This window comes from Aspergillus welwitschiae, assembly GCF_003344945.1.
Source record: "Aspergillus welwitschiae strain CBS 139.54b unplaced genomic scaffold BDQ94scaffold_11, whole genome shotgun sequence".
NCBI classification, from domain to species: domain Eukaryota; kingdom Fungi; phylum Ascomycota; class Eurotiomycetes; order Eurotiales; family Aspergillaceae; genus Aspergillus; species Aspergillus welwitschiae.
The window spans coordinates 67,282-90,558 of record NW_020798705.1 but is presented as its reverse complement, the minus strand read 5'-3'; the positions used below and the strand labels follow the sequence as shown (position 1 = coordinate 90,558).

General features: G+C 48.3%; 8 protein-coding genes across 8 annotated transcripts; 5 read left to right on the top strand and 3 right to left on the bottom strand.

Annotated features, from left to right (window-relative positions):
* Positions 1–119: 119 nt before the first annotated feature.
* BDQ94DRAFT_177540 (Zn(II)2Cys6 transcription factor domain-containing protein) lies at positions 120–2,030 on the bottom strand (the record flags this gene model as incomplete). The annotated part of the gene is made up of 2 exons (XM_026772930.1): positions 120–1,868; positions 1,932–2,030. The coding sequence occupies 2 exons, from the start codon at positions 2,028–2,030 to the stop codon at positions 120–122; spliced, it is 1,848 nt and encodes a 615-aa protein (XP_026627686.1).
* A 1,350-nt stretch (positions 2,031–3,380) lies between these two features.
* Positions 3,381–6,042, top strand: BDQ94DRAFT_158624 (uncharacterized protein; the record flags this gene model as incomplete). Its single annotated transcript, XM_026768979.1, has 4 exons — positions 3,381–3,405; positions 3,446–3,530; positions 4,445–4,652; positions 4,684–6,042. The coding sequence occupies 4 exons, from the start codon at positions 3,381–3,383 to the stop codon at positions 6,040–6,042; spliced, it is 1,677 nt and encodes a 558-aa protein (XP_026627685.1).
* An 826-nt stretch (positions 6,043–6,868) lies between these two features.
* BDQ94DRAFT_168992 (short-chain dehydrogenase/reductase 2) lies at positions 6,869–7,972 on the top strand (the record flags this gene model as incomplete). Its single annotated transcript, XM_026771188.1, has 3 exons — positions 6,869–7,190; positions 7,247–7,640; positions 7,705–7,972. The coding sequence occupies 3 exons, from the start codon at positions 6,869–6,871 to the stop codon at positions 7,970–7,972; spliced, it is 984 nt and encodes a 327-aa protein (XP_026627684.1).
* A 659-nt stretch (positions 7,973–8,631) lies between these two features.
* Positions 8,632–10,122, top strand: BDQ94DRAFT_158622 (alpha/beta hydrolase; the record flags this gene model as incomplete). The annotated part of the gene is made up of 4 exons (XM_026768978.1): positions 8,632–8,820; positions 8,885–9,023; positions 9,087–9,195; positions 9,246–10,122. 4 exons carry the CDS (start codon positions 8,632–8,634, stop codon positions 10,120–10,122), a joined length of 1,314 nt encoding a protein of 437 aa, XP_026627683.1.
* A 1,842-nt stretch (positions 10,123–11,964) lies between these two features.
* On the top strand, positions 11,965–12,565 carry BDQ94DRAFT_168990 (EthD domain-containing protein; the record flags this gene model as incomplete). Its single annotated transcript, XM_026771187.1, has 3 exons — positions 11,965–12,044; positions 12,129–12,201; positions 12,275–12,565. 3 exons carry the CDS (start codon positions 11,965–11,967, stop codon positions 12,563–12,565), a joined length of 444 nt encoding a protein of 147 aa, XP_026627682.1.
* Positions 12,566–13,999: 1,434 nt separating this feature from the next.
* Positions 14,000–15,815, top strand: BDQ94DRAFT_177538 (cytochrome P450; the record flags this gene model as incomplete). Its single annotated transcript, XM_026772929.1, has 3 exons — positions 14,000–14,047; positions 14,119–15,258; positions 15,364–15,815. The coding sequence occupies 3 exons, from the start codon at positions 14,000–14,002 to the stop codon at positions 15,715–15,717; spliced, it is 1,542 nt and encodes a 513-aa protein (XP_026627681.1). The 3' UTR covers positions 15,718–15,815.
* Positions 15,816–18,088: 2,273 nt separating this feature from the next.
* BDQ94DRAFT_140718 (putative mitochondrial carrier protein (Pet8)) lies at positions 18,089–19,269 on the bottom strand. Its single transcript, XM_026765676.1, has 2 exons — positions 19,166–19,269; positions 18,089–19,115 (listed from the first exon to the last, which is right to left on the bottom strand). The coding sequence occupies exons 1-2, from the start codon at positions 19,199–19,201 to the stop codon at positions 18,390–18,392; spliced, it is 762 nt and encodes a 253-aa protein (XP_026627680.1). The 5' UTR covers positions 19,202–19,269; the 3' UTR covers positions 18,089–18,389.
* A 2,027-nt stretch (positions 19,270–21,296) lies between these two features.
* Positions 21,297–22,382, bottom strand: BDQ94DRAFT_168987 (zinc-binding alcohol dehydrogenase family protein; the record flags this gene model as incomplete). The annotated part of the gene is made up of 1 exon (XM_026771186.1): positions 21,297–22,382. One exon carries the CDS (start codon positions 22,380–22,382, stop codon positions 21,297–21,299), a length of 1,086 nt encoding a protein of 361 aa, XP_026627679.1.
* Positions 22,383–23,277: the final 895 nt, after the last annotated feature.

The window sequence follows — 23,277 nt, the reverse complement described above, 5'->3', positions numbered from 1 at the left end:
CACGGAGTAGGAAACACGGAAACATGGAAACATAACCAGCCAAAGCAGGGTGGGATCCACTCTCCCCGCGTAACGGCATTACCGCGTATAATTTGACCCGATTGGGTTAGCTCACTTGCTCAAGGGAGACGAATTTTGTCAATCCACGCGATATTGTCCTGATCATGTCCGCAGATCACCACATCCATCGGGTGATTGATGTCAAGCAGTGTCAGTTTAGCGATATCCTCTGGAACGGCAGGTAATACGAGTGTCACGCTTTGTCCCCGGGACCAGTAGTCCGCTACCAGGGAGATGATCCGCTTCACGAGGTGAGTGGGATAGTGCGAGTGCTCAAATCCTCGCGTTTTCCTCTCCAGATTCGGCCACGTAACGTCCAGAATGAAGTGAAATAAGCTATCTGACTGCCAGAGACCGACCAACTGGAGGAAACTTTCAGCCAGACTGAAGGTGTAGACATCGGCCGTACCTGCTGCAGCAAAATCCAAGGTGCTCACAATGTGGCAGAAACTCTGTGCCAGCCGAGGAAGCACCGTCGCGGCAAAGTGTTGCTCCGATGCATCGTCAGATGCATACACTGCGCGGGCCTCTTCGAACATCATCTCGCAAAGTATCTGGTACAAGGTGTTCATCGTATCTCGATGAGTTGAGATGTCCCACTCCCTTGGAGGCATAGTATCACGATGGCTGTCAGCATAGCGACCGACAGGTGATTGCTTCGTATGTCGGAGAGAGCTCCAAACAGCTACCCGTTCCTTCTGCACCTGCAACAGCCCCAGTAGATGCGAGCCACGTACAAAGCCTTTCCGTGCCTCGGAAAGCTCCTCGAGGACAAAGGGCCTGCCTAACATCTCGGTCAAGAAACTGTGCGCGAGACTGCCAACCTCTCTTGACGATTCGGGGATCTCGTAACGGTGTGCAACGCAGCGAAAGACTACCAGTCGCGAGCGGATCTCCATAGTTTTGATAAGAATGTCGTAGATCAGGTCATCCCTACTCATTCCCAGAACGGCGGTGAGGTATAAATGGTCGGTGGCATCTGGAAAACAGTTTGGGCCGAACGAGCTTCTGCCCTCACCCTCAAGTAGTAATGATGGTGGCTTCGATAGACGATGAGAAACACATAAGCGATGCCACATTTGCAGGGCCTCCGCTCCCCTCGCGGACCGCATGATGTGCTCCCTATTCCGAGAAACAAATTCAACAGTATCCCACACCGCCGACCGAAAGCGTTGATGGTTGGTCGACGCGTGATGGTAGTATGCAAGAAGAATTTGCGTTGTAAGAATAGCGGGTGCATCGTCTGAGAGCTCTCTCATGTCCGCCTTGCGACAAAGTTGTAACGCGCGGTCATGATAGTCCCGCGCTTTAGCGTGATGTAAGCTATTGACCAGTGGGCTAAACGAAGACTGACGGTGGCTTCCCACGAGGATACGGCTCTGTACTTGTGCATCCAACATCGAGAGGTTGGACGCGGAGATGCACAAGACAGCAGCTCGAAGGTACGGGGAGTGGAAGGTTGCGGTTGCAGATGGCAAAGGGGATGCGGGAAGGAGATAGCGCACATGCCTCTGGAAATGGCTTAGGTAGCATGTTTCAAGATTTTCTCCGCAGTCCAGAGACCTAGCGATCCTGGCTCGCGTGAGCTGATGGGAGATGCATGACCTCGGCAGATGGCGAAGCTCTACGGCCACCTTACTCGGCACAGAACTCAAAGGAAGAAGAGCTGACCGGGAACCTTCCGCCAGAGTGGTCGGCTGTCGCTGCAGTTTTGTCGGAGTGATGTTATGGAAGCTGTAGTCGATACCATAGATACATTCCAAGGATAGCCGGGCGCAAGCTCGGCAACGCGGTTTTGATTCATCGCACTGATAGGACGATGAGCAGGATTAATTCCTCCTGAACTTCTAGTAGGATTGAAGACAACTGACCTTTTTGCCTCTTCGCCGGCAAGGCTTGCAGCCAGAGTGTTTTCTGGTGATCCGCGGCTGGTTGCTCGCGTTCTCCATACCTCGATCACCAAAAGGCATATGGTGATACAAGATTGCGATGGGAGGTAATCAGGAAAAGAAAGCGTTTGCTCCGAGCCGGTTTCAGAGAGAGAATTGATTACACCTGTTACCAGTTTCATACATTTATTACACCCACCCGTTTCGTCGATTACCATCCATCCCTCAAAATAATAAGCTCAGATCAGACTCAATAACGTTGACCTTTGAGCAACATCTTCTCCTCCTCGTAAAGGTTCCCAATTGCACTAGTTGATAAGTTACTTATTGACAAGGTCAAGGGTAGTAGTACTTGCATTCTGCAATATGTTCTCATTTCAAGTTACTGTTGGTAGCTGTCATACTACGGTTGTATAGAGTGGAAGTACTAAGTACTGGGGAATAACTGTATGCCTTCCCCTTGACGTATCAGGAGCAACATACCAAGCTCTGCATATTGCGGCCAAATTGATATATCTCAGTGGCCATATCAATCGCAACGCTTTCGAGCAACGCTCTCCAGGATGAGTAGGCAGTTGCGCATGGTACGCCGGTATGCGCCCCGAATGAAAGTATCCGTCTTATCTACCCTCCGCCTACCCTAGTAAGTAAGGTCTGTTTTGGTTCCTAACTATAAAATAAGATGTGTTTCTGATTATGTACATATACCCTACCGCCTTCCTGGTAGAGACTGAAATCATCATGCCTTGATGCATCATTTTGCTGCCTAATGTGTAAAGTTTATGCCTCAGGCTTAGAGAGTAACTAAACTACTAGCAGGCAGTAACATGTTAAGCAGCCCACACGGTTAGGCGGCCCAGCTGGTAATACTATAAAAGATCCTTTTTGAACATAAGATATCTCAACCATCAAAAGTCTATGAGACGTGAATTCTGATATATAGTTTTAAAATAGTATAAAGAATCTTTAGATATATTCTAAAAATCTTATAAATATTTATAATAGATTATCATTATACAATACCTGTATTTTATATATATTATATGAAAATATAATATATCTATGTATATAAAAGAATTTAAAAATCTGAGAAATTTATAGGATATATATATATATAATTTATCTATAATATTAGAACCTCTCAAATACAGTATTTGTTGAGATATAATAGAATTAAAAAATTATCTTTTATATATGATAGTAGGATGGGCCGTCCAACCGTGTGGGCCGCTTAACCGTGGACTATGTTAACTAACCAAAGAGCAAGTCTCACCTTCTAATGTAGGCAGCAGGGTGTGGCATGAAAAAAGGCTGGTGAGGCAGCCTGGCCAGTGTCACAGTAGCGTCTTCCCTTCGAAAAGTCTATGTATGCCGCACAACAGAGTCTTTGAGATCAACATCCTCAGGTGTGACCGCTATACTATACCTACTATGGTCTCGGCGATGGGGTCATATCGTTTGTTTTGTCCATGCTTACTTCTCTTATCCGTGTCTAGCGCCAGAATTCCCCAGGGGAAACTTTCCGGAGGAGACCTCAAGCGCAGTGATTGACATGTGCCATACAGTGGCTATTTCAGTACTGTAAGTGCCTTTTCCATGTTGGAACATTGCAATAGGCTTCTCGGGACTCGACCGACATTTCAGCCAGCCATCGTGCATGACTCGTGGCGGTTCCGCCCATCTGGAACCGTCGCGGTGGAGGGAGTTGCAGCCCGGCTGGGTCCACTTTGGTAGAGTCAACGAATTTCGAACTTATACCAAATCACTTTAGCGAGGCCCAAACAATTGGGAAGCACTAATGGGACCCAGTTAAGTATTCTGAAGGTCTGGTTGCAGCTCGGCTGGGTTCAGGTCCCACGACTATACTTGGTTGGGAAGCTCGAACGACACGCGCCTCTTCCGCCTGACAGGAACAATGTCCTGGTTGCCAGGGAGTTGATCCGCTACACAGTAGGAACCAAACACCACACCAACCATGGATAGCGAAGATGGACCGGAATCTTCGGATTACTCAGGCCCCCGATCGTCGACAGCCCCACAAGCAGACTGACCCTCATTCAGCATTAACTTTAAGTTGTCCATGACACCACTCGAGTAGGACGATCGTGGGTTAGAAGTCAGATCGTACCTACCTTACGGCCAGCGATTTTGGGTTAGGCGTGATCTGAAGTACCAGTTTACATTTCATTACATCTATATGCTCGTAAGACCGATCTGCCAACATTATACCATAACCAGTTTTGTTCCCTGTAGGTAATTTTGAATGACTCGCTGGACATTAATCCACGTCTTGTTTTTCATTAGCGTTTCTTAGGCTAGCTGAGGAAAGTTTGAGAAGGGGATAGAAAAGGAGCTCGAGTGCTCTTCCTCTTTTATGTATTAGATCAGCTTGGGGTCTCTATTGAAGTTGGCACCATTTAACCTGGGAGAAGCAACATTGTCAAGAAGCAGAACCAACACTCAATATAGGTTGTTATTATGAGACTGTTTTCTAGGTCCAAGCCGCCGGCGCCGGAGCCAGTCCCTACAGATAAGGTGGTGCCTGTGCCACTACTGGACGACCAGCCTCGCTGGCATCAACGGTGTGTGCATTATGGCTATCTATTCAACGATGTTCTGGACTCGGATAAACTGCGACAAGCATTGCAACGTCTGATAGAAATCGGGGAGTGGCGGAAACTTGGAGCACGGATACGAATGAATGTAAATCACCCTCCTTCAATTGAAACCCTAGAAAAATAGAATACTGACAGACATTCAGAGCCATGGCAAGCTCGAGTACCATATCCCAGCCCACTTTGATGCAGCAAGGCCGGGATTCGTCTTGACCTCCGATAAACAGCCAATGAGTATCAGCGAGCATCCACTGGCATCCAAGTTGCCTACAAGTTCAGGACAGCCGTTCCTCTCCTCTCATCTAGATATATCCTCACTGTCACTTCACCCCGACTGCCCACGGAAGCTCGATGACTGGCTATACTCTGACTGGCCACTTCTTGTCATCCATGTCGTGAATTTTCATGACGCAACTCTGCTGTCGCTGACGTATCTGCATGTTGTCATGGATGCAATGGGTATTAAGCACCTCTTTCAGGCATGGTCCTCGGTAGTGAACGGGCGTGAGGAATATGTTCCGAGGTTTCGGGGAATCGACGAAGATTTAGGACGGACCGACAGCGCCATAGTGTCGGCGAGAGAGTTCATTCAATTTCCAAAATGGCTTCGAAGCTTTAGATGGATCATATTCCGCTTCCGCATGTTCTGGGAAATGTTTAGGTACGGCCAGCAGGAAACTCGTCAGCTGTGCATACCCGGGCATATTATCAACATCATGCGTGGCCAGATGATGCGGAAGCTTGAGCAGACATCCCATCAGCACGCCGAGTCAGTCTACTTAAGCGAAAGTGACGTTCTCTTAGCATGGTGGACTCGAACAATGCTGAAGGGGCTCGGTGAGACTGGGAGGCGTCCAATTGCCTTGTACAATCTATTTGATGCTCGGGCTAATTTGCCACGTACCTCTACTTCCGGCGAGGACGCCTTCATCTCCAACGTGATTCTTCATGCAACGACATCTTTGCGCGCCCGAGAGATGGTCTACCGGCCACTCAGCTTTCTGGCATGGCATATTCGGTCCGCGCTAATCCAGCACCGTACCAGACATCAGAGCCTAGCCCAGTTGGCCACCCAGAAAGTCGCACTTGACACCACTGGCGCCACAGCTCTCTGGGGGGAGCCGACCTCATTAATCATCTTTTGCACTAATTGGCATAGGTGCCAACTCTACGAAATCGATTTCTCTTCTGCGGTAATCCCATCCGCAAGCCCAGCCACCGGTCGCAGAAACACCATAGGCAGACCATTGCAACACATTACCGCTGCGATGCCGAAATCGCTTCATACCCGGAATTTTGGGATCATATTTGGCAAAGATGGTGCAGGAGATTGGTGGCTCGCCTGGACATTACGTGCGCAAGCATGGCCAACCATCCAAAAGGAATTGGAAAGGCTGGACAAGTTGGATAAACTAGGCCAGCTGGACCAGCTACAGGAAGATAAAAGATCACACTCCAATCAGGGCAGAAATGCCTAGTACGTCAATAATTTGGATGCATTGATTGAAGTAGGTTTGCCGAAGGTCCTTTGTATGTGCGTAAGTTGTGCCGTATCACACTATTCAGTTCAGCCCATATTAGTAATGTTAGACAACAACGAATTGAAGTTTTGTATTCCGAGTAATGGAATAATAATTTTGATGACCTCATTGATATTATTTTCAGTGATACGCGATTTTCCCAGGTGAAAAATCTGCGGGTGGGGACAAGATCGGTTGATCTGAGCAAAGCCACTGGAACTTGCAGCGTTCAGCAATCGCTGGTGGACCGACCCACAGCCCAGCTGAATCAGTGTCATGGAACAATCACCCCTTTTCATCGAACCCGGAAGAATGTCAAAGGCTTGTTTAGATTGTTCACTCATAAGAAGGTGCTTACAAGTAGGTAGGAAAACCATTTACGGGAGCTCTGTCACGACACAATCCATCTCTTAAGGTAAATATGGAATCAGTGAATACACTGTGTAGATACCTGCCTGCCATTGATGCTTGATTCATCGGATTCACCGGGGCGAACGGAGTCTTTATGGGAAATTTCAGCTGCAGGACTTGTCTCCACTATCTAACACGGGGTAAGATCCCCCTCCCATCAGACTTCACGGGCGCCAATCCTTTGGATGCATCACACCGATTTTCGGTGGGATGAGTCGTAATATTTCAAACTACGAGACCTTCAGCCTCGATTGGTGGATGTGGTTTGTACCATAAATACTTAGTACGGCCTGCCATCCTCTACAAAGCAGACTTGTACCGCCATTTCCCACTTTATGTTTTGAAAAGATACAGAAAAATAAAAACACTCGCAATGTCCCTAACCACAGCTTTACAGCGGGTGCTTAATGGAGCTTTCCGAAACCTTTCTGAAAGCACACGGGAGACTCTACTTCTCTCCATGCTCCCGAAATCCCTAGCCGCACTATTGGGTTACATTACACTGCGCCAAGTAAATAGAGCCCTGAATGCATGGTCACTGAACAACTTAGCGAGCCGGCCGTGGCAGAATGACCAAGAGCTCGTCTTAGTCACAGGGGGGTGCAGCGGCATTGGGAAAGCAGTGATGGAGGAGCTTGCTCAGCATGGCGCTAAAGTCATTATCCTTGATATCCAGCAGCCGTCCTTCGAGCTTCGTAAGTTTCAATCGTATTATAAAATCAACAAACTAACTAATAACTAACTCACTCAGCCCCCGACGTCTTTTTCTATAAGACTGACATCACTTCAACTGCTGCCCTCCACGCAACAGCCAATGAAATTCGTGCTGTACATGGACACCCAACAGTCCTTGTCAATAATGCTGGCGTATTGCATTTTACTCCTATCCTCGACCAAACAGAAGCCGCTGTTCGCCAGACCTTTGAGGTCAATACCATGGCCCATTACTGGACGGTGAAGGAGTTCCTCCCCGCGATGATCGAGCGCAACCACGGCCATGTGGTCACTCTGGCTAGTATGGCCAGCTTTCTGAGTGCGGGTAACATGGCTAGCTACGCCTGCTCAAAAGCAAGTGCGCTAGCATTTCACGAAGCCATAGGCCAAGAATTGAAAGTTTGGTACACTGCCGATGGGGTTAAGACGAGGTAAGCATGCATTTCAGGCCGCCCCTGGGAAGAATAATAGATGAATGCTAACAAATAGCGATAGTGTTTTCCATCCACTGTATGTGGGGACCCCCATGATCAAGCCCCTGATGAAGGGTGGAGCTCGCTTTAAACGCCCTGTACTGGCAGTGGAAACGGTGAGCCATGCAATCAGCCAACAGATCCTGTCTGGGAAGAGTGGCCAAATAATTATACCGGGCAAGCTTTGGTGGCTGAGTTTGCTGCGGGGATTTCCTACATGGCTGCAGGAGTCGATAAGGCGCAGCAGCTCGCAGGGTGCGAAGAGACTCGGAGATAGCGGCAGAGCGTGATTTCATTCATCCAAGTTCGATAGTCAAAGATGCCACTGTGTACAATCCTTGTTACTGACAGTGAACCAGTAGATAAAGAACCATTTCTAGACTACTGGAGTTAAGATGCTTGAATACCGCGGAAGTATCCACCGTATTCGAACGCTACTACACGCCAGTATTCAAGATTGAGAATCTCGATCTCGGCCTGCCCGCGGGTATGTATCATGCGAGACCCGCAGCGAGGTCCCACCTATCCAAACTATGGAAGTGGGAATGTTCTACAAAGAAGGTCGAAGACGGAAAGTAAAACCCACAGCCATTTAAGATGACTCGCGTAGAGATGCGCTTGGCCCGTATTTTTGCCATCTTCAGCTTGGTTTCGATTGTTGGGGTGCTGAAATGATACGAGTCAAAGTCAAATAATGGTTCTTTTGGTGCTCTGTGGAACTAGAAATACCCACTCTTCAGTTCGCACTGAGAGCTGGTCATGATTGCACTTGATCCACTATGTGTAGCTAGTGATGCTGCCTGGGAGTGTGTTTGAATCGCCAACTGACACAAATAGGTATAAATTGTGGGGATGTTTAACACCTTAAAACCTGGATACAATCTATAAGCCCATTGCTGCGAGAAGTGTGCCCTTGTGTTCTTACTTCAATTCCACCGCTACAGTAGCCATGGATTCTTCTTTTATCGTTACAGAGCATGTCATCCAGGCCCAATATATCCGGGAGTACCCCAGAACAACATATCCCCAGGATGCCCCAGTGAAGATTAGTATCAAGAAATATACCCCCAAAACAAATCAAAACCCGCAAGAGGGCGATATAACCATAATCGGGGCGCATGGCGTTGGGTTTCTCAAAGTATGAACGGTGCAAATCTTTCACATTTAATTCGCTCACAATAGCTAAATTTGAATCGCAACAGGAACTATATGAGCCATTATGGGAAGAGCTTTTGGCTAGGAGCAAGCAGGATGGTTTCCGTATCAGAGCAATCTGGATAGCCGATTGTGCCAATCAAGGAGCCAGTGGGGTTCAGAACGAAAACATCATGGGCAATGAAAGTAAGTGATATTTGTCTCTTAACCACCTTAGCCTCCAATGAAGCGAGCTCTAAGTATTGGTAGCGTCATGGTTTGATCACGCCCGTGACCTTTTGCATATGATCAACCACTTTCGAGAGGATATGCCACGGCCGATCATGGGTGTAGGACATAGCGCCGGGGGATCGCAGCTGTATGTTACCCCAAAGTTGCATATCAAGATACTCTGCTCACAAAGCTTAGAATACTTTTATCACTAATGCACCCTCGCTTGTTCTCATCATTAACGCTATTGGACCCCTACCTGATCCCCGATAACCGGGATGCCAATGCTCTGACTCTGGTCTACCTGACAGTAACGCGAAGGGACATCTGGTCCTCTCGGAAAGAAGCAGAAAAGTTTATACGCAGAGCTCTACGCAGCTGGGATCCACGTGTGCTCGACTGCTGGGCCCGTTATGGTTTCCGCAATCTACCAACTGCGATACATCCCGACGCCAACAAGGATAAGGGGGATAATGAGGTCCCAGTGACACTAACCACCACAAAACATCAAGAAGCATTTACACTTGCTCGTGCGAACTTAGAAGGGCACACACAGCTGGGCTCGTCTGAGAGTGAGACAGCAGCTAGCCTTGAGAGGGTGGGCAAAGCCCATGATGCACTTTTTCTACCTGACATTCTCGGGCCTCTCTTGGATGGACAGAAGTTTTACCGCCCAGAATCTGTCCTTGCATACCGTCTGCTACCCCACCTTCGACCCGGGGCTCTATTCGTCAGTGGTGCTGAAAGTGGCCTATACGAAAAAGGACATCATAGCGAAGCCGTCAAAATGGCAGGCGCCGGATTTTCTGGTAGTGGCGGCCAACAGTATTCTCGTGTAAAACATATCGTCATGGACAAAGGGCATCACACATTCCCAATGGAAATGGTGACCCAAACGGCAAGCTGTATCGGGCCGTGGATTGCGGCGGAAGGTGAGCGTTGGCGCATGGATGAAGAAAGAATTGCCGCCGGGTGGGAAGGACTACCTGTTAAGGAAAAGTCCACCATCCCGGAGGACTGGAAGGCGCCACTGAGTATCTGGAAACCCGTTGATAAACGACTCGCAAAACTATAACATGTTCATTGTCCAACTATAAGCAACGGGGAGCAACTAGCAATCAATATTATAGACAGACAATAGGTGCTCCAGGCAGTGTTTTACGATGGTAGTCACCCGCAGGCAGCTTTTTGGAAGCAGTCTCGTACAAAGCGTTATCAATTCCCTGTTCAGCTGGCTCGACGCCCAAATACCACCGACCCGGTCTGTATCTCTGTAGAACATCGTGTATGTTGCCACTCAAAAGCTGTCCGGGTAGCCATTATAAAACCGACAGAACAGAACCTGTCGGAAGGCACCCTCAAAAAGGTTTGGGCCTGAGTGCCCCAACCCTGTCCTTGAACATGGGCCCACCGGGAAGATGCATTAGATTACTCATTACTATCGGTACAGAGTATATCGGTGTGCAAGCGGTTCCAGTGGAGCTGCTGAAGAGCCGTACCTCAGTTGCAAACAGTATCTTCATTTCGTATGTCCAGACACTCCGTCGGGCCACCGCTAGTGCCATCCCGCATCTGATCCCAAGATCTGGCTGACTAGTTGCTCAGCTAGCTTAAGACCCACAGCTCGATTGATTGATCAGCTTGTGACGGGCAGTACTTGCTTTCAGCCTGCTGAAATCCGAATTCCATTACCGAAACCCATAGCGTCCTGTGTAGTTCGGTTACGTACCCATCTGGGGGAAACTGGCGCAAATACTAATTGCCAGCCTAGCATCCTTCGAGTGTAGCTTGCTTCTCACTCACCAGAGACCAATCACATGAACAGGAAATACAAAGATCAGAACTCAATGGTGGCCTGGGAGATATACTCCCATCACAATTTCATTTATTAATTGTATGCTCACGGCGATGTATGGGTCAATGATATTGTGCTGTGCCTGGGTGAGCAGCGGAGCGCCTTGTTGCGATCCGGTCTATTTAATCTCCAGCTATTGTACACAGTCCTCTATAGATTGTTCTTTCATCCACTTTCCAGATAACCAGGGTCGCGACTTGCCGCAATCACCTGTTAGTATGCAGCATTCTACGCATGGCGTGGCGATCTACACCTTCAAATCGACGCGTGGCATAAGGAATAAGGTATATCACCCTCGGGCTTGCGTATACATTGCTAACAAATCATTGATCTGATCCACTTGTACAGGGGAGTTTGTTAGGTACTGTCCTAACTCTGCTTGTGCCAATTCTGCAGCAGCTGTTCCCGACATCTATGGTGCTCGTGCCAATGTTCGAAAAGCATATGGATACGAAATCCTCAGCGCTAGTCGTATTCCAAATACCATGACTACCAATGATAAGCAGATGCATCGGTTTTAAAGACGCATTTTGTGCCAAGTATATTCAGAGAATGGTGTCAAAAACATCCTTGACCTTATATTAGACGAGATAGCTTATAGTCGACCTCGACGCGATACGCCTCAGACCGTCGGCTAGCTCTTACTCCACCAGGAGAGCACTAGCCTGGTATTGGGAGGGAGATTTAGTCCACAGAGAGTGTAGTGTTCCTGCTCAATTACGCCGGGATCTATTCGCTAGTGCCCGTACACCCCCTCCTCCTCCTACATCCTACTGAGTGAGCCAGCACTGTGGGAAACCTTCGCAATTCCCGCAACGCTACTCAAAGGTGGGCAACAAGGCAGATTGGCTTGTCAGGTACAAGTTCCGCTGTGGGTATTCCAGGCCAGTAGACACAGACAGGTGGCTACTTCGTGCTAATTCTGTCCTTGCAGGAAACCACATAAGATAAGGGTCGCGATACCCTGACTTCACGACACTCTCACGTCCCCTACCTTGGCGCTGATTTCTCCCATTCCTAGCCCTCAAGCGCACAAATTCTGTTTGCAGGTAATCTACGAATATGACGACTAGCAAGCATTTGATTCGCTTCGACACTTATGTCAAGCGGCATCCGTCCCTCACCGTGGAGGAATTTCACCAGTAAGCTTGGCTCTGAGTTCATCCACAACTAACTACATTGGCGAGGTTTTGCTGACATCTTCACTCTTTTCCCACCGTCACAAGCACTTGGACCACTAGTCACGCGCAGTTGTTGAAAACTTGGTTGGCACGGCATGGGGTATACCGCTATACTCTGGTATGCCCTGTAAAGTCTCATGTCAAGTAATGCTTGAAAGCTCTGCTGTTGCTGACATCCTTCCTTCAACCAGTTCCACACCCCGCCGGATGTGGCCAAGCAGTACCTAGGTCAGGAGCACGCCGGTGGTGGTCACGTGATGGAGTCGTTTGATGGACATGCGGAGATTCTGTTGGAGAGTTGGGACATTCTGGGCCGCCTGCGCGCAGATCCATACTATGTGGAGGTAGTGGAGCCAAGCGAGGTCACATTGATTGACAAGGCCTCCGTTGTCAGAAGGGTGGGATATGAGGAGGTCTGGGTTGCGGAAGGCAAGGCTGTCGACCAAACCAAGTTCGCCCATCCAGACTCAAGTCATACCTGACTCTGGCCAACTACCAAAGTACCTTATGTTGGTTGTTGGTAGTCAAGAGGACACAATCTTATCATCCAGTATGTGATATTCCGGGCCGCGTGTAGATTGCCTCACTCTAAAAAGCACACCTTAAACTTAGCTGGCATAGTAGTAATGCTGCCAGCCTGGTTTCCCGGCCACATTCCCCGCCTGAACCTGGACGGACTTATTTAGCGTTTAACAGATCGGGCAAACGATCGGCATGAGATGCGCAGGCTCCGTGGCTCGCTTAGGAGGGCTCAGTTCTGCTAGTTCCATTGGTTCGAACCTAGGGAGCAGGGGTTCACATAGCGTGAGCCAATCTCAAGTGGGTAATCAGATACCATTTGAATGGAGGCGCTGTGGACGCTTGCCGGACGGAGCCGAAAGGTTAACTCATCACCAACTGCCCTGGCAGCCAAGCACCAAAATGACAGGTTCTGGCCCCCTTGACTGGCACAGGACGGGGACGCTATATTCCAGGTATCCCACAACATGCCCGGCTCCAGGGTCAATTTTGATCCAACCGGCGCAGCTTGAGACTACTCATTTAGTACCCTATCATAGCGTGACGTGAGCTTAACCGATTGTACTTTCCCTGTCAAAACATTCCCTCCCTGCCACTGCTAGCTTCTTATACAGTATAGCCGGGGAAGTTGACTCCGAGCGGAAGGTACAGCGAGCCAGCGGAAAGTTGTCGTGGCTCAGCTTGTCGACGAGGCAGTGGAGCGCGTGGAACAAATCGGGTGCAGAGGCCACGTCCAGCCCCTTCCGCACCGTTGGAATTGGGATCGCCAGCTGTGTCTTCGCCTTCCCACTTCAGCACATCGCCCAAACGAAGCCCTCGTAGAGATCGACACTTCCCAGGTGCGATGTATTTGTCCATGTAACTGTTTTGTATGTTGCCTGCATTTTCTTTGTTTGAATTCACCCTTTTGCCGCCTAGCTTACGGAACCCCCCCGCCCCCTCAGTGCCTTTCTACGGTCGGTTCTTTGACACTGTAGGTTACTGCTGCTGCCTGACAGACGACAATTGGGCACTGGGCAATCCATCAAGGGTACACCGTGTTCTCTCATCACTTCTCTCATCACTTCCCCATTCAATGTGATAGTAGTATTGAGTGGATGGCAGAGCCCCTGGGACACGCGGAAACCCCCCCCCCCCCCCCCATTTACGCTAACGTCTACACTAAATTCTCATCCGCATGAAATGCTCCCTACGAAGGCTTGTCAATGGCTTGGGCCTTATTCGTAGTTAAGCTTCAGTGGAGACGCCAATGCATTCATTCCACACTGGGTTTTAGGACCTCTCCCTTGGCGGCGGCTTATATTAAACACTGATATCAAGCCATTTTGGACGGTTTGTGCCCGTGGCTGTCTCCCGCGCCTCTTACTCATTGCTTCTGCTACGTCCTGCGTATGATCATGGCAGCCCCTTCGTTTGTCAATGCCATTCTAATCACTGTCCTCCTAGTAAGATCAGCCGCGCCCACTGCAACCACAAGGACCGAAAATTGTCCCGTTCTCTGACCCACGCCTTCTAGTTTCCCATCCTCCTGGCCCTCAAGCGGCTCTACTTCCACCCCCTATCTCGATACAATGGGCCTCTTCTCTGGGCATTAACCCGTGTGCCATATATGTTGGCTTTCCGAAATGGCCAGTTAGCGCATAAAATCAAAGCTTTTCACGAGGTTTATGGCGAGACCGTCCGCGTGGCCCCGAATGAGGTGTCCTTCGTCAACCCCGACACTGTCAAAGACATTTACCAGCGCCGACCGAGCGGCGGGGGCTTCAAGTCACTTCCCAAAGATCCCATCCGTCAGGCACCTCCAAGGCCAGGGCAGCCCATTAGCATCCTCGATGCGGGTGATGCTGATCACACGCGACTCCGCAAGGCCTATGCAGCCGCCTTCAGCAGCCAGGCCTTGAGCGCCCAGGAGCCGCTCGTTGCCAGCTACGTCGACAAGATGATCGCTCAGATGCAGTGCCAGAGCAAACTCATTGCCCAGAGTGTTGATCTGCAAGAGTGGATCAGCTTCTGCACCTTTGATATCGTCTGCAAGCTAAGCTTCGGGGAAGATTTCGGCTGTTTGGACAACCAACGCTACCACGAATGGGTGGGCCAACTCGTTCACTCGCTCAAAGCCAAAGTCCAGCTAGCCTCCTGCCGCTTCTATCCCTGGCTGTTCAACTATCTCGTCAAGCGCCTCCCCAAATCTGCGGGTATCTTGATGGCCCAGCACCAAGCCACAACTAAAGAGAAGGTGAAGCGCCGGTTACAGCAATTGGAAAGCGATGCCAAATCCAGTGGTGCCGCTGGGGTCATTAGGCCAGACTTCCTGGCACATCTTGTGCAGCAATCCCGCCAAGAGATCTCGGAAGGCGAGATGGTAGTGAACGCTGCAACCCTCATCGTTGCGGGGAGCCACACCCTGCAAACCGCCATCACTGGCATTCTCTTTCACCTCCTTCAAAATTCAACAGTATTGAACCGCGTGACCAGCGAAGTACGTGGCGAATTCCCCACTACCAGGGAGATAAACGTGTCCACCCTGCTCAGGCTGCCCATGCTAGAAGCAGCGATTAAGGAAGGCATCCGTCTCACCTCCCCCGTGCCCCTGGGGTTGACTCGACTCGTTCCAGTTGGGGGTCATACCATCAATGGGGAATTTTTCCCAGAGGGAGTAAGTCAATTCTGTGGGCACCTTTCTCATTATTGCTGTATCTGCTGTCGCCCAGAGCGGGCAAAATGGGATCATCTAGACTGTTACGCTAACCATGAATTACAGACTGTTGTCTCCTACATGCAATGGGCTGCCAATGTCTCACCACAAAACTACACCGACCCTCAGGCATTCCACCTTGAGCGCTGGCTCAAGTCACGCCAGCCGTCTTCATCTTCGCCGGATGACTTTTTCGATAAAGACCAACGACATGCTACACAGCCGTTCCTGCAAGGCCCGCGGGATTGTATCGGCCAGAATCTGGCCCGCATGGAGATCGTCCTCATTCTGGGCAAACTTCTGTACCACTTTGATCTGCAGCCCGAGGGCCACCTCGGACGCTGGGAGGATCAGGAGACATACGCGGTCTGGGTGAAGACGCCGCTGCCAGTGAAGTTGCGAGTAAGACAGACGGACTGAGCTTTCTGGTAACGGATTTACTCGGACCCTAAGATATGGCGAGACTGCTTGGTTGCCTAGAATTAGAGAAACCACCTATTTGAAGAAAATAAGTGAGGCTTGTTATCAGTACTTCCCGCAATCAAATAGTCTTGGTTGCGTCGCAGGACCTGCAAGGTGCGCAATTAATCTAGTTGTAACGACCGTGCTCTTAGACAATTATGGTCGTTGGTCATAACGAACTTACATTGCATTCGATTAGCAGCTATGATTGTTTTTTTAGTAGTAGCAGAGTCACTAATTCACCTTGCAGATGATAACCTTCTCAATGAAGACGAGGATTGAATTCTGAATATGAGCTGTCTATCATTCGACTATGTTGTTGACTATTGAACAGGCCACATGCTGGATTGTCACTGTCAAGCTATTACGTGACACCATCCAAGGGACGAGAATGAAATGTGGAACGTCGAATATGGGACTTATGTGTGTCGCCAAATAGAGATGTCTAATATCAAGTTCCTTGCGAAAAAGTAGAATTGAATGCAATCCGAGATGTACCGATGGGTAATGGTGCTTCAGTAGTTAATAGTACTGTGGATTTCTACGGCTAGCTGATTAGTTGTCTTACTATCGCCTACTTTTGGAAGTTGACAATGTAACATTGACCCGCAATGCCTACTTATAACTTGGTCTGTCATCGTCAGTCGATACACCTAAATAAAACAGTGAACGTGGTATGGTGTTTGTTGAATTGCTATAATAATATCCCTTGACACCAAACGAGTCCAGCACTTGAACTTCAAATGTCTCATATTCACGAACCCCAGCAGGATATGCTGCCAGAACCCTTTTCCAAGAAGACGATTAATAGGGAACTAACTACAGTTATTGAAATCTCCAGGATAATACCTAGATTGATAATTTTTAATATTATAAGATTATTAAATCCTATTCTATAGCTCCCCGACAGACATAAAGTATATGTTGTGCCGGTTAGCGGGGCGCCAGAAACCGCGCCCATTGAACCGCCGCTCTGCCGCCCGCCACCGCCTGTTCCATGCGGGAATCTCGCTACCCCTTCCGGTTTAGCGTGTCCGTTTCGGGCATCGCGCTGACGGCTCGCCGCTTTTGCGCCCGCCGCCTGCCGCCTGATGCCCGCTGCACGATCTATATAACCCCATCCACTCTTCCTCAAAAGACGACGCACTTTCTTTTCCCGGTCTAGCACCGTCCATGTCTCCTTATCCCTCGCTCCGCCCACCGTCGGAGTCACCAATGGATCACTCTATTGGTGATTATCGCTCTGTTCGTTTCTCAGCTATCCACGTCTCCCCTGTCCGTGTACGCCATCTCACATATAAGGACGGTCAGGCCTTGGATTAAGTCGAACTGCACCCTGTGTTGGAAGAGTTAATGATGAGTATAGATATTCGTTTTTACTTGATCTCGCACTGATTATAGTGCCCAGAATTGCTCCTGCCTCTACTCCATATACAAGAGCCTGTGAGCCCTCAGGCAAGGCAGGACTTCGTTGCTGTCGGATGACCCTTCTCTTCGACCCCCACAGTGGATTTAGGGGCGCAGCTAACCAGCATTGCATCCTATCCATGACCGATCCTTGGCCTATGGGTCTCGGTGCACACCGAGCGAACTCTCTCACGTCGACAGCTCACCAATGGCAAAGTTGCCGCATGCATCTTCCGTACTCCTTAAATCTCCGAGAGGTCTGGGAATACGATATTTAAAGAGCAGCAAGCTGATGCGGTTAGCGGATAACACTCCATCTTCATTTCCCAGCAGATCATGAGGCTGAATGTTGATACGTCAGTTGCTAAGAAGTCGCCGAAAGGGGGACAGATTCTGTTTCAATAGTTCTTGCTTCTAATAGTGCGATGGAAGCAACATAACTATTTACCGATGAGAAATATATAAGAAGAACAATCAAACCCGCGAGAATGGTAGGACTTTCAAGAGCTTACCTTTCCACAGTGTTTCTATATCCCCCTTGACTCGCATCTTATTCCTATTTCTTGCCTAATCTACACGCAGCCATCTTCCACCAGTATATCCCAATTCCCCTTAACCCATTATGTTGCCTATTTTTCATGCTGATAACTTTAAAATATAGACTGTTTTCTTCCGCATAAAACATTTCTTATTATTAAAATTTCTATATTTATATAAATATACTTCCCCCAACAAGTTCTTTTTAACTAAATCTTTCCAGTTATTTCTCCTCCAAGTATTATCATTATCCAAGTATCAGCTTCCGGCACGGCTCTCGTCCATATATATAGTATACTCTTTTCTATTACTGTGTGGAGTCCTCAGCCTACATCCCAGAAGTTATCTAAGTTATATCTTCATATGATAATTACTATATCAGGACACTGAAATCGCCAATATTCTATCTTTGTATGCGTCATTGCTTTATAAGAGTGGAGATAATCTATTATACAGATCCATAACCAGGAGTGGAAAGAGCTGCTAGCATTTTGAGGCGCCGCGTACTTATACGTGCGCTCCAAAGTATGCCTTAAAACCGTCGTAACACCCAAGGAACAAACCACCTCCCAGACCAGCTGCGAGGCACGTCAAGGCCCCGCCTCGGAAAAGACCTCGTATGCCATCCTTCGCTAATATGCGTCTTGTAACAGCCATGGCATTGCCGGACGATACCCGCTGTACCTTCACTGACACAGGTGTAGCGCGGAGATCTGTCTTGAAGGCAGTTGAGAGTGGGTGGGCATACCCACTGCAAGCCTCAAGTGCGTTTTCACTACATCAACCGGGATGAAGAGTAGAGAAACCGCTGCGCTAGCCAGTGCACCGCTGTAAAGCCCTCGCTTGAAATAAGTCCTAACCTCACTGCAATTCTGTGGGACCTCAAACCAATCCGTCTTGAGATACTCATACAGTAAGAAGGTCAGACTCGTCCCGGGGAGATGGCTAGCAGCTAGCATCGTATACCCGGCCCAGAGCTTGGCCGGATGCCGGGAAAAATGCCTGACAGTCGACAGTAGTGGCGAACGACTATGGCTGGATTGAGCTTGCACGACCTGGGCATTCTGCGTCAGGACTTCGGCGGGGTTAGTGATGGCGCAGGCCACCAAATCAGCTACCGCGCTGCTGATCGCGTACGTGGCTAGCTCGTCGGATTTTGATGATTGCGTGCCTTTGCTCGGTTGAAGTGTTGATTTCATAGTCTCGTAGATTGTGAAAAACGCGACTGATGCAGGGATGTTCGTGATAGAGGTTGGGCCGAATCCTTGATACAACCCTCGGTACAGAGCTGGGTTGATACCGCCGTTGACATGCTGATATGTCGTCGCGTAGGTGGGAGATTGTAATCGAGTAATGAGCGTGGCGATTGGATGGGTGAGTAGCTCAACTCCAATTGCGCTGATGCCTGCTGTCTGAATGGGATTAGTAGCAGTGGAAGGCCATTATTATATCGGGCACGTACAATTGAGACGTCCTTGTTACTGACATCGGCAGACATATTACTGATGAAGGGCACTCATTGCCTGATAAACATCCGCTGTTATAGTAAGAGGCAAAGTGAAGGACTCCATAGTCGTCATGGATTAGAAAAAGGGAGTTGGTATAGAAGTGATCGGGAGCCGATGGCACAAAATGGGGCCCGCGGATCCCGTGCGGGGCCCGCGGATCCGGTGCGGAACTACGTGAAGCTCCAAACTCGACTGGAGCTACATCAAGCTGGGTACAACCCGATGGGTTAGTTTCCGCCTAGACTCAGAGCTTCAACAACATCGAGAGCCTGTCAAAGTTTGCCTAACTATAGACTATTCAATATTAATACTCAGTTAATAATCTTGGAAGTCTCTATTTCAATCAGAGCAAGCTAAAAGAGGCTGAGAAGATGCACCAGCAAATCTTAACAGAGAAAAAAAAGGCATTTGGTCCTGACCATTCAGAAACTCGTACAGCGGCAAACAATCCGCTGTCTCTTACTACCCTTCATGCTAATCAAGATGGCCCTCGTCACCCAGCCACTGTTACTTCTGGCCGGACGTACTGCTGAACACCCTCGGGGGCGCCTCAATAAAACGCCGACGTAAAAGAGATATCTTGTATAATATTCTCCGCTGGTAGTTCCCGGATACTGGGGAGGTTATACGAGTTTCCTGGGCGAGTTTGACCCTAATGTAAGCGTTAGGCAGGCTGAAGCGAAGGCTAATGACATTCTACTGCCGTGCGTCAGAGAGGAAACCCACAAAAAGAGTATGCTTTGACTAGTACTAATTCGGGTACCGTAGGCCCTATTCTATGCCTACGCCGTTATATTCTCTAGGCCTTCCCATGCCTAGGGGCATATACCTCCTTCGTATGTCTAGACTTCTGGTACACATAGACGCTGATGTCTCAAATTTTAAGATAGACACGCATACGTGCTTATCTGGGTGAGCATACAGCACAGATAATTTGTATTTATCAATAATTCCCAGTGCATATCAATTAGATATTTATTGATAGTAGTAGTTATTTCCTGGCCAAGGATAACAGGGTTATAAAGGTTTAAGAGATGGCTTTGTTTAGTAATCTAAAAGACTACTTATTTTTTACCGGAATAGAAATGGCAGAATGGCAACCGGGGCTTGTGAGTTTAAGCTGTAGGGCTTCAGGCAGTAAGCCTGGCTATAATAATCTTAAATATAAAATCTCAAGGTATGTCAGATTTAGAAGTATAGATCTAGATCTGGAGAATATTCAGTATTGATTAACTGAGAGTTTAGAATACATAAGTATATACTGCACACCATCATATCTGTTGAAAGTCCAAAAAATCTTCTCTAACTGGTACTTTAGTAAAGACTTTTATAATCGAGTAAATATTATAATTGGATTTTATAAAAAGTATTACCTGGTACAGTTCCTAGTAGAGAATCCTATAATTTGTGTTATACCATAGTGAACTTCTTGTATTATTTATTTGATTCTACTTATTTTCTGGTCAATCCCTTCAGAAGTCTACTCTAAGGAATGTCGATGATGATAAGTCAAAACCTCAGCATGGGTTAGTAGCAAATATCAACGTTAAGCCTGGCAAGCTCGTGTATATAAGTTAAATCGGAACCTTCCCTTGCAGGCCTATGATCTTTTCCATTATAGGTAATACTTCACGGGAGGTTGTAAGATAGTGCAACTAGTCATACTCCATAAATGGTTCTTGAAATAAATGTCCGTAACATGCTACGCATTAGATTATGGTATTGGACAGGTTATAAGCTGCTGTAGATTTTTATAGATCACTTAGTATTAAGCTAGCATCAAAGCAATAGCTCCACGAGCCAGCGTTCGCTGCCCTGCATCTGGCCGTGATGATGTAAGGACCTCTAGTTTGTAGGTCGAAATGTGATACCCTTGACAGTATTACTGTAATCGGCCAAGACAACTCAATCAATTTGGTATGTTTCCCGCGAATTGGATTAAGTAAAACCAACGATTGGCTTTCGACGAGTAATTGGGATTGTCGTCTTCCCGAAAACGCACTCAGGGGAGCTCGAAAGGGAGAAACAGGAATAAGATGTACAGGTCATCAATGATAACAGCAATGATTGAGAGATTGTTTTCAATTAATGGAACTCCTCAAACTCCACGACAAGCTTTGTGCCTCGAGCTTCTCCCTTTCGAAGAATTTCAAGACTGTCAAAGATCTCTTTGAAACCGCCCTTAACTGTTGTGACAGGTGGAGGTCTGATAACGTCGAGGCTCAGTGTTGACAAAGTAGCATAAAATTGACGGATGACGTCGCCATCTGACGGGATCACCGGGAACACGGGGCCGAGGGGCGCCATCATCTGAAACTCTCGACCGAAGACAGTAAAAATCATGAGGGATTTGTAGGACACGTTTGGCTTGTTCGGCTTTCCTTGGTCAAGAAGCATGACTACTTTGCCCTCTTGTAGTACATCAGCACAAAAGGCGGCCGAACTGCCTTCAGAAAAGCAATCCAGAGCTCTCGTAATGTTTGGAAACGCCTTCTTGATTTCTCCGATGGATGATGAGGACCGGTAATCGTATACTGCATCTGCACCGTATTGTTTTGCAAGGTGGAAAGAACGGGGCGAGGCCGTCGCCACCACCTTGTATCCTGCTCTCTTCGCTAATTGCGTGGCAAAGAGACCAACGTTCGATCCTCCCGAGTAAATGAGAATGGTTGGTTGATCACCTTCAAAGGTGCGCCCGTTCTCAATATCTGCCCAGGGAATGTCGAGGTACGCAAGGCTCAGCATCGCGGTAGCTGCCGGAACTCCGTAAGTGCTGGCTTCGCCTAAGCTCATTGCTTCGGGCACCTTCCAGGCCAAGTCTCCGTCAACTTTAAGGTACTCTGCGAATGAGCCAACATCGGGATACAGGCCACCATGAACAAAGCCAGCGATTCTGTCTCCGACCTTCCAGCGCTCTCCCGATTGTTTTCCGACTCTGACCACTTCGCCCGCATAGTCACAGCCAATTGCAGAATTCCGGGGAGAAATGAAATCGATGTTCTTGAAATCAATTGGATTTAGGGCAACGGAATGCACTTTGACCAGCACCTCATTATCTATGATGCTTGGAATGGGGACATCCTTGACTCGCGCACCCACCCCAAGCGGTCTGCCGAGAGCAAAGCTCAGTATACGATGAGGCAGAAACCGGTGAGTGGCGATTGCTTTCATGAGGGCCGCTAGTATGGCTGTGCTTTTTGCACAGGAGAATCAGCAAAAGTAAAACAAAATACTGGGTAGACCAGGAACTCGTGTGTAGTCACTGGTTGTATTTAAGTGTTGGATTGATGTGTGCAAAGGCCGCAAGCTACAAGCTAGCTCACAGAGTTTATGTCACGGTGGTATTTGTACTCCGAAACGCTAATCTTTCAACATCGGACGAAACTCAGGCTGATGGGAGCAAGGCATAACAGCCCAGTCAAGAACAGGATCTTTGCATTGCATTTCAAATTCAATGAAAAGAGTGCGCGAAGCTCCCAGCAGCGCGATTGGAGAATGCTGACAAATGCTTTTTAAACATAGAGTCCCTTCGGCTTGATTATATGAGTGGGTCACCGAAGATGGAGGCGGGAGGAACGCCACCCCAGGATCGAGGAGTTTCCATGAATCAGCTGGGAGTCTCACTATTTGTTACCATGACTAGTGTTACTGTGCTGACCGCCTTCCTCATCTGCCATTTAGTCATCTGCCCGGTTGTGAGTCTGGGTAACGATCAGTAATCAAGTCGAACATCGGGAATTGCCTCGGTATTGCATACCTCCCAGTCATCTAGCCTGATGACCGCCCTCTGACAGCAGAGAAGGGACTAGGATTAAGTCAAGCAAATCCCAAGATAGGACCCTGGGTGACCAGTCACATTACATTGGGCCCTTTAGATATGCAAATTGTCCCTTCTTGAGAAGAAAAGATCTTGTGTCCGTCCTCGGGGCTATGTATTGATTTACTTGCTCTTCCAGTCTTATCTTGCAAACATCTTACGAACCCAACTGATATGATAATGGCGACCTTTCAAACTGTTCCCACTAGGTTTGGCTCTTTCAAGGACTGATATTTGCCTATCGGCGCT